The following is a 13,308-nucleotide window of genomic DNA, read 5'->3' on the forward strand; positions in this document are numbered from 1 at the left end:
TTTTGTTCCATTGTTGGAAAATGTAAAAATACTAATCTGCATTTCATTTTCTGCTTCTTCTTTTTGTGTGTGTGTGTGGTACAAATCACTGAATTTTACTACAATTATGTATGTGTCTTCCTTTATTCTTAACATATACATATATTATATTATCGCTAAAAGCCTTGATTTGCAAATTAGGGATCTCATATTCGAATCCGTATGAAACTTGACATACATGTACTATATCTTGAATTTCCTATTCTCTCCTTGCCTTTCAAATTGTTCTTTTTAGTTTAGTAGTAGCTATTTATATATTATTTTCTTCACAGTCTCATGACTCAATGACAGGCATGCTAGTTCTTTCTTTTTATACCACCAAAAGAAGTGGCTTTTTTTCTTGGGTCTGACACAAAGATTTTCGGTGAATGGGATTCTCGCATGGAGAGAAAGCAAGAAGAGTTGGGGTTGCAATTTGAAGATCAACTTAAACAAAAAGAAATAAACCCAATTGAGGTTTTGTTTTTCTAGTAGCACTACCAGCCAGCATAAGCCGCCTTCAGCATCTGGGTTTATCTGGTACTTGTGATATTTGATATACAATGACAATGAGGGGAGCAAAAGCTGCTCTCTGTTTCATGGCATTTCTGTGGTCTTGGACGTATGGAAATGGATTGCTTTCTCCTAAAGGTGTAAACTTTGAAGGTAACTTCGCAAATTTTTCTTCTTTCATTCCCTCATATATCTGCAACAGAAAGGCGCATTTTTTTTATAGCTATAAGTAGTAGGAAAGTGCAGAATCCTCATCTGGGTGTTTTTGATCTCAGTGCAAGCTTTGATGGACATAAAGGAATCTCTGGTGGATCCTCATGGTGTGTTAGATAATTGGGATGACGACTCTGTTGATCCATGTAGCTGGACAATGGTCACTTGTTCTCCTGAAAGCCTGGTTATTGGCCTGTGAGTCTCCTGCAATTTTTTTTTGTTCTTTAAATTTAAATTCATTTGAGAGCTACATGATTACTAGGAAATGAGAAAATATAATGAATGCCGTATGAAGTAGTTAAAATGGTCTTTGTTTTGCAGAGGAACACCTAGCCAAAGTTTATCTGGCACTCTTTCTCCAAGTATTGGCAACTTAACAAATCTTCAGATTGTGTAAGTTCTCCAACAACTGGAAAAAATTTCAGTGCTTCTTGTTCTCATTGTGTTTAATAAGGTATGGTGTTCTGCTTTACTTTTCAGGCTCTTACAGAACAACAACATAACAGGAGCAATCCCTCGGGATATTGAGAGGCTCTCAAAGCTTCATACACTTGATATTTCCAACAACTTCTTCACTGGGGAAATTTCCTCCTCTCTTGGCCACCTGAAAAGCCTTCAATACTTGTAAGTATCTGTGATCCGTGCACATGAATTGAAGTATTGTCTCTATTTGTTTGTAAAGCTAATACAGATTATTTCAATTGGGTTTTAGGAGGCTTAACAATAACAGTCTCACCGGAGCATTTCCGGTGTCGTTGGCTAACATGAGCCAGCTTGCCTTTCTGTAAATCTCTCAACCATTTCTATCTTAGTGCGGTTATATGTATATGTATCTAATTAAATTTTGGTTCTGAAGTAAGATTTTGTTATTCTGTGATCTTGTGCAAGTCAGGGACTTATCCTACAATAACCTGAGTGGCCCTGTGCCTAGATTTGCTGCCAAAACGTTCAAGTAATCTCTCTCTCTCTCTCTCTCTCTCTCTCTCTCTCTCTCTCTCTCACACACACACACACACACACACACACACACACACACACACATATAATAGAGAATTGATTTACTAAGTTCTCTCCACCCCTCTCGTTGTTGTTGTTTCAGCATAATTGGAAATCCTCTGATATGTGCAACGGGGGCTGAAGCAGATTGCAATGGGACGACACTGATGCCAATGTCCATGAACCTGAATAGTACACAAAGTATGGACTTTGAATTTGTGCTGAGATTTTTTTTCTTAAATTACTTCCAACTTCCACAGTTAACAGTTTCAATTGTTCATGTGATATTTGGTTCTGATTCTGAGCTCAGTTTTTCTTTTCTTCTCAAGCTACTCTTCCTGGAAGACCTAGAAGTCACAAAATAGCGCTTGCGTTCGGTTTGAGCCTTGGGTGCCTCTGCCTCATTGTTCTTGGATTTGGAGTAGTTATATGGTGGAGGCAAAGGCGCAACCAACAGGCATTTTTTGATGTTAAAGGTACTTGCTGGATGATATATAACACCATCAACAGAAATATTGATACAACAATTTTTGTGTACTGGGAAAGTAATTGAATAACCAACCCGCTACTTAATGCCCTATCTTGTGAAATTTCAGACAGGCACCATGAGGAAATTTCCCTTGGGAACTTGAAGAGATTCCATTTCAGAGAACTTCAGATTGCAACACACAACTTCAGCAGCAAGAACATACTAGGAAAGGGTGGCTTTGGACATGTGTACAAAGGAACGCTCCCAGATGGAACTTTTGTAGCAGTCAAGAGGCTTAAAGATGGTAGTGCACTTGGTGGAGAGATTCAATTCCAGACTGAAGTTGAAATGATCAGCCTAGCAGTTCACCGCAACCTTCTCAGGCTATATGGTTTTTGCATCACGCCAACAGAAAGACTTCTAGTTTATCCATACATGTCCAACGGCAGTGTTGCTTCCCGTCTCAAAGGTAAGACATCATGAGTTAAAACTAACAGTAATTAACCATTCAGAGTGCCTATTATGTGTTGCTAATTTTGAATCTCACCGATCTTCTGACAGGGAAACCAGTCTTGGATTGGGGCACTAGGAAGCGGATTGCCTTGGGAGCTGGAAGAGGATTACTGTACCTTCACGAGCAGTGTGACCCAAAGATAATTCACAGGGATGTGAAGGCTGCAAATATACTTCTGGATGACTACTGTGAAGCTGTGGTGGGAGATTTTGGGTTGGCAAAGCTTCTGGATCACCAAGATTCGCATGTCACCACAGCTGTGAGGGGTACAGTGGGGCATATAGCCCCTGAGTATCTTTCTACAGGACAGTCCTCTGAGAAAACAGATGTCTTTGGATTTGGGATCCTTCTACTTGAACTAATCACAGGCCAGAGAGCACTAGAATTTGGCAAGGCAACTAACCAGAAAGGAGCCATACTTGATTGGGTGAGCACACAACACCACTCCTAGGTAGTTTTGAATTTCATATAGTACCAACTGACAGTCCAATTCATTTGATCACAGGTTAAAAAGATCCATCAGGAAAAGAAGCTTGAGATGCTTGTGGACAAGGATCTCAAAACCAACTATGATCGGATTGAGCTTGAGGAAATGGTTCAAGTAGCACTCTTGTGCACTCAGTACCTTCCTGGCCAGAGACCCAAAATGTCTGAAGTGGTAAGGATGCTTGAAGGTGATGGACTTGTGGAAAGATGGGAAGCCTCTCAAAGGGTTGAATCAACAAAGAGCAAAGCCCCTGAGTTTTCATCCTCAGACCGATACTCTGATCTCACTGACGACTCTTCATTATTAGTGCAAGCAATGGAACTCTCTGGTCCAAGGTGATTTCCTACTTGAAAAATTTATGCTTTAAAAGAAAGCATATCATAGCAACAAGTTATAGTTGAAGCTATTAGGTTACATGGATATTAAGAGTTTGTGTTGTATATTAGCAGGGTGTCAGAGCTTCAAAAATTTTGATGTGTTTTTTTTTTCCAATTGTACAGATTCTTCTTCAATAAACTGACATTCTTAGATTCAGAGTTTTTGTTATATTGCTAAACAAAGAGTCAAGCACGCTATTTTGCCGAACTGCCCAACATGAGAACATAGGTCCATCCCCAAAGACTCGCACTAACATAATCAAGTTAATAAGCAAAACTATTGAAGAGCTTGTTTTATACTAAAAGAAAGGTGCCCGGTATAAGTTGAACCAAAAAGAAAAGTTAGAATGAAACAAGAGGAGCTACTTTCACATTGATAAGTTGAAAATTTTCACATCTTTTGAAGCTGGCACAAATTGCTGCAACGATTCTCCAGGTAGCCTTTCACTTCCATAATGCACTATAGTCATTTTTTTTAGCACAGGCGATCGAGCCAGTAAAAACTGAATCAATATCAACTCAGGTATAACGCCTTGTACAGCTCTTATAGATACTTCTTTAAGTTGTTCAAAGTAGAGATTTGACAAAGACTGTGAGATGAGAAATTCCACGCTAGGTCTGGAATATGCAGTTGTACCAGCAACCTATCAGTCAAAAATCAAAAAAAGAAAAGAGAAAAACCAAAGTCTTGTAATTCAAAGTCCTTGAACAGATGAAATATGCTTGAATTAAATTGCTAGTTGTCCAGAGAAACTTACTGAAAGGAGCAGTTTCTCTAAGTTTGGAGCGCTTCTAAAAATGCAGAGGCAAACCATCACTTCTGTCATACTATCCAACCTTACATCCTTGAGTTCAAAAACTGACAGATGTTGAAGCATAGTAGGAAGTCTGTCTGGTACGCTAATATTACCCAGAAACTAGGGAGTAGAAACAAATGCAAGCAACAATCATATAAGATGCACAAAGTTGTTAAGCCAGCCAAATTAATAACAATAAAAAATAGAGGCCGAAAAGAAACAGCGGAAAATGATAAAATTTACCCTCAGGAAGGCACTGGATAGGGTAAGTTTCCTAAGAGCATGTAGACGGCCAATAATCCTGACCAACTGGCCTCCTCCAGAATCGAAGAATTGGGGTGTGACCCCAACCCTCAAGCCAATGTCAACAGTAGCCAGTAATGGACTGTGCTCAAGACATATATCATCAAAGTTGGAATCTACTCTCAGATACTTGAGATTCGGGTTGCGGATTCGAAGAACAATTTGATGATCAATATCCAACAAAATCAATCTTTCAAGAACAGGGGAATTGCTAACTAAACACTCTAGCATGCGATCACTTATACAAACTCGATTGAGCTGGAGGGTTGTGAGACTCCTAAATTCAATGACTGCAGAAGGTGGCTTGAATCTACAACCAAAAAGCTCCAACCGGTTCAGCAGTGGACTAGAGAACAGACAAAAAGGCAAGTTGAAACGTTTTACAGAGTCAAACTCCTGCAGGATCAGCTCCTTGAGGCCTTTGCCTGTTAAAAAACGAATCCACTGGTCTAAATCAGAATGGTCTGGCCGGCAATAAGCAGCAAGCTTAAACTTCTCTATAGCACCGTCGTGACATAACTGAACTTGATGGATGATTTCCATAATGGATCCCCATCTTGCCACCTTGTCCGATATCCGTTTCGGTATGCATTTGTCATGAAGAACAAACTGTGAAATGCCAGTCCATTTATGTCTCCAGTTACTGGATAAGATACTAGTCCTCACAACTTCTTTTAAATCCAAGCGAACGAGGATGTTGTCCAATACATCCCAAGGCAGATAGCTGATCCTATCTCTATTCTTATGCGTTCCCATCTCACACAGTGGCAGAAGACTGATTCTTGAGAAGTAACTCTGATGGACGATTTGTAAATAAGTACTTTCACAAGCAGCTCTCTGAAACTAGAAGTGCAGTTGGAAGTTGATATCTCTCCAACCTGCACATCATTATATGCATGTCATTCAATTTCTCATATCCTTAATTTGTTTTAGAAAAGTTCATGATTTTGGCATCAAATAACTGCATACCATACATTGCTTTGAAGGCAAATACTACACACACATAGCAACAATTAATTTGTCAAAATTTACTAAGGCAGCCAGAACCCAGAAAAAAAGAAAGAAGAAAACTTTAAATACCCAACTAAACAAATCATGGTGATCAAATCCTAACACAAAATTCTCAGTCTTCCATATCAGTCAAGTAATTACAGTTTATTTATGCACACGCACATGTACAGAGGAAGAAGAAGATTACCGGCAAAACGGAGTGATCGGCGGCTGTTTATGGTTCGAGTGTCATCATTTTTACGGATGAGCTAACATGTTACTGCAACTGATATCAAATATTAAAATCCATCCAAATACATCTGTGGAAAAACAAGAAATGAGTAATTAATTCCTTAACAAATAAATAAATAAGTTCCACGCTGACATATGCTCTTACTCGATATAAAGAATCGTAAGTAAATAAAGCCCTATTATATAGTGGAAGTGGAATATATTCTATGTTTCCATTCAATCAAAATTCGAAACCTTACATTTTGTAATTTGAAAATTAAGATTATGAACATTCAAAATTAGAGTTTATAAAAATAAAATAAAAATTTACAGTGTGTGGTTGAAATAGACAGAAATATTTTTTAGGGTAGAGAAAATGTTCACAAAGAGCAGTAAGTATTTAAAATAAAAATTTATGAATAGGGATGCAAGTTGTATTGGAAAACTGATTCCATTCCGAAAATTTCCGATTTTGGCAAGTCCAAATCAAGCTTCGAATACACACAATTACTAATTTCATGTTAAACTAAATATAATTTGATGACCAAATGGACATAGACAAGTTATTTCATAATGGATAACAACATATAAGTACTAGCATATAATAGTTTTCCAAGCTTATCGTATGTTTTGAGTCAATTTTACTCCTTCAAATGGTTGGACATGTTTAGAAATTTAAACTAGTTCCCGAAATTTTCTAAAAAAATTTCAAAATATGTAAGCTCAGAATTTTCCGAATTGGAATGAATATTGAAATTCCGAATTTTTTTGGAACGGAATTGGAATAGAATTTTCATTCCGAAATTTTTTGGATTGGAATTGGAATCCCCTTATTCCTATCCGATCCGTCTGAAAATGAGCCTATTACAAAAACCTTTATTGAAAAAAAAAAAGGAAAAAAAAGAAAATAGATCAAACATACCCTTAAATTCCATTCTAATTTTTCAACCATAAAATTTAATTAATTTTATATAAAAAAAAAAATTTTAAAAACATGAATTGGTGAAATGGGGCCAGAGCCCAACAACAAAGACTACAAACAGGCTCTAGCCCTTGCAACTCCTAAATTCCTTAACTAGCAAACCCACCCACACAAAGGGCTGGGGGAAACAAAACAAAGAAAGAAAAAACATGCAATCACGAAAGCACAACTGACCCAAATTGCTGAAATGAACTTTGTGTAAACTGAAATAAGAAACTATACCACAACTGAGAAGAATATTTATAAAATCGTGTAAAATTTACTCAACTGAACTACAACGCATGTCACCTTTATGGTTTTCGTCGCGGTCCCTTCGATATCGATAATGCACGATAGGTGAGATGGATGAAGAGAGAGGCAAAAGAAAGATGAGAAGATAGAGTGTTGTGAGGGATGTTCATGCAAGGAGGAGAGAGCAGATTGAGAAGGGTGAGGATCTTGTTTTGATTTTACAAAGCCCTAAGTTGAGCACAGCAAAACTTAACTGTTGGATCAAGATCAAGTAGGGCACGTATGCATGTGATGTACAAAACGTGTAACCGTTACGCTTGCAGTATGTATACATTCAATTGGCAGCTAGTAAATTACATTTGTAGTACACTTATATTGTATATACATACATTAATTTCTTTATATATATATATATATATATTTATTTATCACCATTTTTTTTTTTAAATTTTGAGAAGAAAAACTATATTCTTATTCGACATAAGGACCTCGGGCGTCCCCCTCATTTCCAAGATAATTTGAGCTCTTCGAACCATAACTTCTAGCATGCTTTTGAGTTGAGTGAAGAACCGAAGTAATGAAAGCGTGCCGGTTCTGAGAGAAGGAGAGTGTTCTTTAACTGAGGATCAAGAAAACAAAGGTTATGAAGGAAGTGCGTTTTCCGTGCTTTAGAATAGAAAGAAATTTAGGGGCTCCCTATCCCTCAGGGGAGGTGAACCTGAGAGGAAGGTAGCTAGATGGCTTAGTCAGAGGTTGGGAATGGGTAGTGGAGGACGTGAAACCTCCACTACTATAACTCCCGAACACTACTATCTTAAAGGAACTCCTCGTTAATAGGAACTTCTACTTACAGTTGTTCTTCCTACTAAGAGGAAATCCAAGTAAAATACAGAGTTTTGAGACCCTTAATAAAGGCATACTTATAAGGCGTTTTAACAGGGCTTAATGCCAAACCCTATAGTTCAACTAACCCAACCCGATAATTTAATTAACCCAACCCAAATTGGGTTGGGTTGATTTGGAATTCATATATTATATATCGTTTTTTTTTGTCAAAAAAGATTGCACATGCGATTTAAAGTGATTATTTTATGCTCTTAATTAGGGTAACTCCTAATTTAACATCCATGCAACCCAAATTTATGTAAACATGAGAAATCAACTTCGTCTTTTAAATACTTTATTGTTAAAGATATAATCGTCATATAGGATATAAGCTTTATCTTCGGACAAATGTTCGGAAGTTTCTTAATTTTGTTGAGTTTTGATTTTGATCACAGAAGGTGATCAAGACAAGAAGGCGAACAGATCGTATGTACAATTTGAATGCAAACAAAGACTACGTAAACATACTTATGGAATGGTTAGGGAAAAATACCAGGGCAAATCAAAATATATATGTCTCCAGCTGAAAGGGATGGATGCAACATTTATTTATTTATTTATTTTTGTCTTGGCTCCATTCTCCAGAAGCTATATACACAACTTTGTGGTGGAGGTGCATCCTAATCCAGTCTCTGGCATGGCAACTTCCTATTGGCTGCAGGAATTTCCCCCAGAGGCTGTCTGAGTCAGCATCCAACTGAGTTGTACACGTGTTCACTGCAGAATTGCAGACTCTCAATTTAGCTGCTCTCTTTTTGTTTACTATTTTTAATCTTTATGTCGACCATCAGTTTAGTGACTTATTGACTTAGTGTGAACTAAGTGTAAACTTGTGAAGTAGTTGAATTTAGCAAATCCCAGACTTTCAATTTAGCCACCACACATATGATATGCTGGTCTTGCTTCCTTTTTGGAAAGTTTTTTGCACAGCGGAGTAACTGAATTCATCACATATTCCAGTATTGAGAAAAGAAGTATGAGTGGACTAATAACTACTTTAGTAATTTCTTACAAGCTAGTTGGTCGTTTATTTCGTGATCGAGAAATTATAATAGAATTACCTTACTTTAAACTTGCTTTTGGTAGCTTTCATGGGTGGATTCATCTCTACCTTGTGATTGATGATAGGTAGGTACTATTGGTTATATGACAGCTACAGTTACTTATAACCATCCAAACAAAGCAAATTGGCATTGTAGATGCATGTCTTTATCATTATTAGTTAATCACATGTCAAATAATCAAAAGAACATGTATAAAAAGATTAAGATTTATGAGCATTGGGATAAGAGAGAGAGAAAAAAATGTTGTAGTTAGTAGGTGAGTAGTAAATTGGAATTGTCAATCCAAACAAATCAGGACTAATAATTCATGGTTAAATGATGGATATGAGATGTCATACGAGAATAAACACACCTTCAATCATAAATGCAAAATTAAAAACATTAAATACGATTTACTATAATTATAAAAAAAAAGTTTAAAACTCTCTCTCGACTTCCAACACCAAAAAATTCAAATTCAAATTTGAAAAATGGTAAGATATAGAGTAAGGTCATGTTTATTATTTTAATTCCATTTTTACCTCCAATCTTATGAGTAGTTTTTTCATGATTAATCATATTTCGGTTCTCGCTCATACTTCAATCTCGTGATTCTTTTATAGATAATCTTCGATTACCTAAATTTGTTCTATTTATCGATAATTATATGTCTTGGAGAGAGCTTATTCTTGTACGGCCCGCCCAATGTTAACATTCAGATCGATTCTCATCCCTGGCCCTGAAAAGGTGGACACCGCCCGCCTTGCCCATATACAATGAATTGGAACCACAATTGAACAAGAGGGCAGGGTAAGTTTTCTCTCTGCTCCTTCTCTATTGTGCCACGTGTTCATGGTGGAGTGAAATGTGAAGAGGTTTCAAAGGGGGGTGTCTTTTGGTGTTACATTATCCAGTCAGCAAACACAAAACCTAAAACCTACGGGCATTATTTCCTTAGCATGAATAATGATATGGGTAGGAAGGAGGGAAGGAGGGAAGGAGGGAAGGAAGGGGTCTTGTCTTGGTAGTAGTTATGTTCGATCCATCAGTAGCAAAGGCAAAACCCATAAAGCTTTCTCCACCATGTCTTCTATTATTTTTGCCACGTGTATCCCCGAATCTTAGCTACTCATGGTGGGTCCAGATGGGCCTAAGGCCTATCAGCATGCCCTTGGGCCCCACAGGAACCTCTGACTCAGTACGGGGGCCCCACACCCCACAATTCATAGCCAACCACAAGATAACGTAACAACTTTTCTCCGCCACTTGTTGTTGGCCACGCGTCGCTTCCTGGATTCTTTCCCGCCCCACTGGGCATTTGGCTCTCTGCCTACAGTTAGACCCCCCCAACTAACCTCTCCTTCCACACTCCTCAACTCAATTATTACTCAAAAACTTAAAAGAGTCTGAGAAACAGAGAGAGATGTTGAAGGAAGAGAGCAATGGCGCTGCTGCCACCAAAAACTGGGCACGTGTTTGCGACACGTGCCGGTCCGCAGCTTGCACGGTGTATTGCCGTGCAGACTCTGCGTACCTGTGCTCTGGCTGCGACGCCACTATCCATGCTGCAAACCGCGTGGCGTCGCGCCACGAGCGCGTGTGGGTCTGCGAGGCGTGTGAGCAGGCCCCGGCGGCTTTCTTATGCAAAGCTGATGCGGCCTCGCTCTGCACTGCCTGTGACGCAGACATCCACTCTGCCAATCCGTTGGCGAGGCGCCACCAACGTGTCCCAATTCTGCCCATCTCCGGTTGCCTGTACGGACCACAGGCAACTGACCCGGGCGAGATAGTGGTGGGGGCCGCTGCAGCGGAGACAGAAGATGGGCTCTTGAGCCAGGAAGGAGATGAAACCATTGATGAGGAAGATGAGGATGAGGCAGCATCATGGTTGTTGCTCAATCCTATGAAAAACAATAACAACAACTGTAACAATAACAATAATCAGAGTAATGGGTTCTTCTTTGGAGTGGAGGTTGATGAGTACTTGGATCTTGTGGAGTACAACTCATCATGTGGTGATCAGAACCAGTTCACTGATCATCATCAGAGTAACCAGCAGCAAGAGCAGCAGCAGCAACATTATGGTGTGCCTGTGCCACACAAGAACTATGGAGGTGATAGTGTTGTGCCAGTTCAGATGCAGAAACAAAGCTTTCATCAGTTGGGTTTGGAGTATGAGTCTTCAAAGGCTGCCTACAGTTACAATGGTTCTCTTAGTAACACTGTAAGCTTCTCTCTCCACTCTACCGTCCATACAAATGGTTCTGTTTCTTTGCTTAATGCTAGCTCAATATTTTGTTCAAATCAAAACCCTCCTAGTAAAAATTACTACCTGTACTAATTTACTAGCTTTTAATACTATAATTTAGTTCTAGCTGTTGAAAATCCTGGCGGGTTATTATCCAGTGAATCAAGTTCTTATGCTGCTACAGTATTGCTTTCTTTTTATCTTGGGAAGCATGATTTGGGTTCCAAATCTCATCCAAGTCTCATTTCTGTTCTCCACTATCACCCTTTTTTTTAGTGGTTGTCTCTGTTTAACAGCTTTAAAGCTAAGTTTCCTTTCAGTGCTGCAACAACTTCTGAGCTAGATAGGTTCTCATGTAATTCTATCTACAAGTACAAATATTCTTGGAGTATCTTCAGCTAAATATATTTTTATCTGCACTTTTTTGAGCTTTTTTGTCCCCTTTTCTTTGCTTTTCTTCATAAAGAAAAGAAGCCAACAACGTCAGTGTTTCATTCCCTTTGTTTTCCTTCCCCTTTTTACAAGTCAAAAGTGTTACACCATAAGGTCATATTTTGTTGAGAAATTTGACTTCTGAAGTTTACTCTTCTTGAGTAAATACAAGGGAATTTGAGATCAGATGATTTTAATTCTTCATTTCTATTGTTTATGTGGCTTAAGGATTTATGGTCATTTGGCTGTGATCAACTCAAGTAGCTCAAAATCCAAATATAATGAACAATCTCGCATACATAAATCTTTGTTCGAAAAATTCCTGTATCAATCTAAATGATGAAAATGATAACTTATGGTCCTGGTTCATGAGATAGATTTCATTTCCACATATGTTGAGGTCCATTTTCTTTGATCATGTCACACAGGTCTCTGTTTCGTCCATGGATGTTGGTGTTGTGCCAGACTCAACAATGAGTGATATCTCAATCTCACACCCAAGAACTCCTAAAGGGACAATTGACCTTTTCAGTGGACCTCCCATTCAGATGCCATCCCAACTAAGTCCATTAGACAGGGAGGCCAGGGTCCTAAGATACAGAGAGAAGAAGAAGACAAGGAAGTTTGAGAAAACAATTAGGTATGCCTCAAGGAAGGCCTATGCAGAGACCAGACCCCGGATCAAGGGCCGGTTTGCAAAGAGAACAGAAATGGAAGTTGAAGTGGACCAGATGTTCTCCACAACACTGATGGCAGAAAATGGATATGGCATTGTTCCATCATTCTAATTACAGCAGAAGAAAAGAGGACCCTCTTCGGATAACAATTGTACTGGTTTTTAGTTATTATTAAATATCTGCTACTGATACTTACTGTATCTTTCCCACTTATATATAATTGGTTTAAGGTAATGACATGTATGGCTCTTCTTGCCATTGCTATGCTGTAAATGCATTTGCATCCTTTTAACTTATAATATTTGACTTTCTCATAAACTACAACTTCACTGTTTGGAGTAGAAGGTGTTTCCTATTTTAAAGTTAGCAAAGACCAGGCAGGAGATGGCATGTGTAAAAATATATAGTGAATCTTTTCTGCTTAGAAGTTTCAAGTGATTTAGTACATGTCTTTCTGGAGAGGGACTGGTTTGTTTTGTTAAAGCACAAGGAGCATTCCTGCTTTTGTTTGGGCCCTTGCTCTTTTCACATGGAATATCTCATTTCCGTAGCGCCAAGAACTTTTCTGGAGGCATTATACTGCAGCCAACTTATTCTGCCAAAATGTTCACTGCTGCATACCTCGATGATTGATCTGTTAATTGGAACTTTGCTACAAAATAAAGACATGGTATCCAAGAAGCACATATATTTTCCATCCATACGAAATTCGGAAGCAGATATAAGTGAGGTGCAGATAGAGGGAGTGAATTCCATTTTAAAATCCACAAATGACATTCCTCTGCAAAAACATAGGACATTCTAGTGGCAGAATGAACTAGCCATTTTTACGAATTAAGTTGTTATTCCATCGCTAGCATAATCCAGGTATGTTCCTTATTGGGAATATGATGAAGATCCAG

General features: G+C 38.4%; 3 protein-coding genes across 4 annotated transcripts; 2 read left to right on the forward strand and 1 right to left on the reverse strand.

Annotated features, from left to right (window-relative positions):
* Positions 278-3,756, forward strand: LOC18781729 (protein NSP-INTERACTING KINASE 1). The gene is made up of 11 exons (XM_007214882.2): positions 278-684; positions 807-939; positions 1,066-1,137; positions 1,225-1,368; positions 1,457-1,528; positions 1,637-1,696; positions 1,844-1,941; positions 2,070-2,216; positions 2,337-2,678; positions 2,771-3,150; positions 3,229-3,756. The coding sequence occupies exons 1-11, from the start codon at positions 582-584 to the stop codon at positions 3,547-3,549; spliced, it is 1,872 nt and encodes a 623-aa protein (XP_007214944.1). The 5' UTR covers positions 278-581; the 3' UTR covers positions 3,550-3,756.
* Positions 3,930-6,101, reverse strand: LOC18781670 (F-box/FBD/LRR-repeat protein At1g13570). Of its 2 annotated transcripts, XM_020559706.1 has the most exons (5): positions 6,075-6,096; positions 5,886-5,997; positions 4,628-5,565; positions 4,346-4,504; positions 3,930-4,231 (listed from the first exon to the last, which is right to left on the reverse strand). In XM_020559706.1, the coding sequence occupies exons 3-5, from the start codon at positions 5,441-5,443 to the stop codon at positions 3,956-3,958; spliced, it is 1,251 nt and encodes a 416-aa protein (XP_020415295.1). In that variant the 5' UTR covers positions 5,444-5,565; positions 5,886-5,997; positions 6,075-6,096; the 3' UTR covers positions 3,930-3,955. The 2 variants fall into 2 exon arrangements, with proteins under 2 accessions (XP_020415295.1, XP_007217791.1); XM_007217729.2 differs by having other exon boundaries at positions 5,886-6,101.
* LOC18784418 (zinc finger protein CONSTANS-LIKE 2) lies at positions 10,401-12,830 on the forward strand. The gene is made up of 2 exons (XM_007215451.2): positions 10,401-11,273; positions 12,158-12,830. Exons 1-2 carry the CDS (start codon positions 10,473-10,475, stop codon positions 12,515-12,517), a joined length of 1,161 nt encoding a protein of 386 aa, XP_007215513.1. The 5' UTR covers positions 10,401-10,472; the 3' UTR covers positions 12,518-12,830.

Source organism: Prunus persica, chromosome G3 (genome assembly GCF_000346465.2).
Source record: "Prunus persica cultivar Lovell chromosome G3, Prunus_persica_NCBIv2, whole genome shotgun sequence".
NCBI classification, from domain to species: domain Eukaryota; kingdom Viridiplantae; phylum Streptophyta; class Magnoliopsida; order Rosales; family Rosaceae; genus Prunus; species Prunus persica.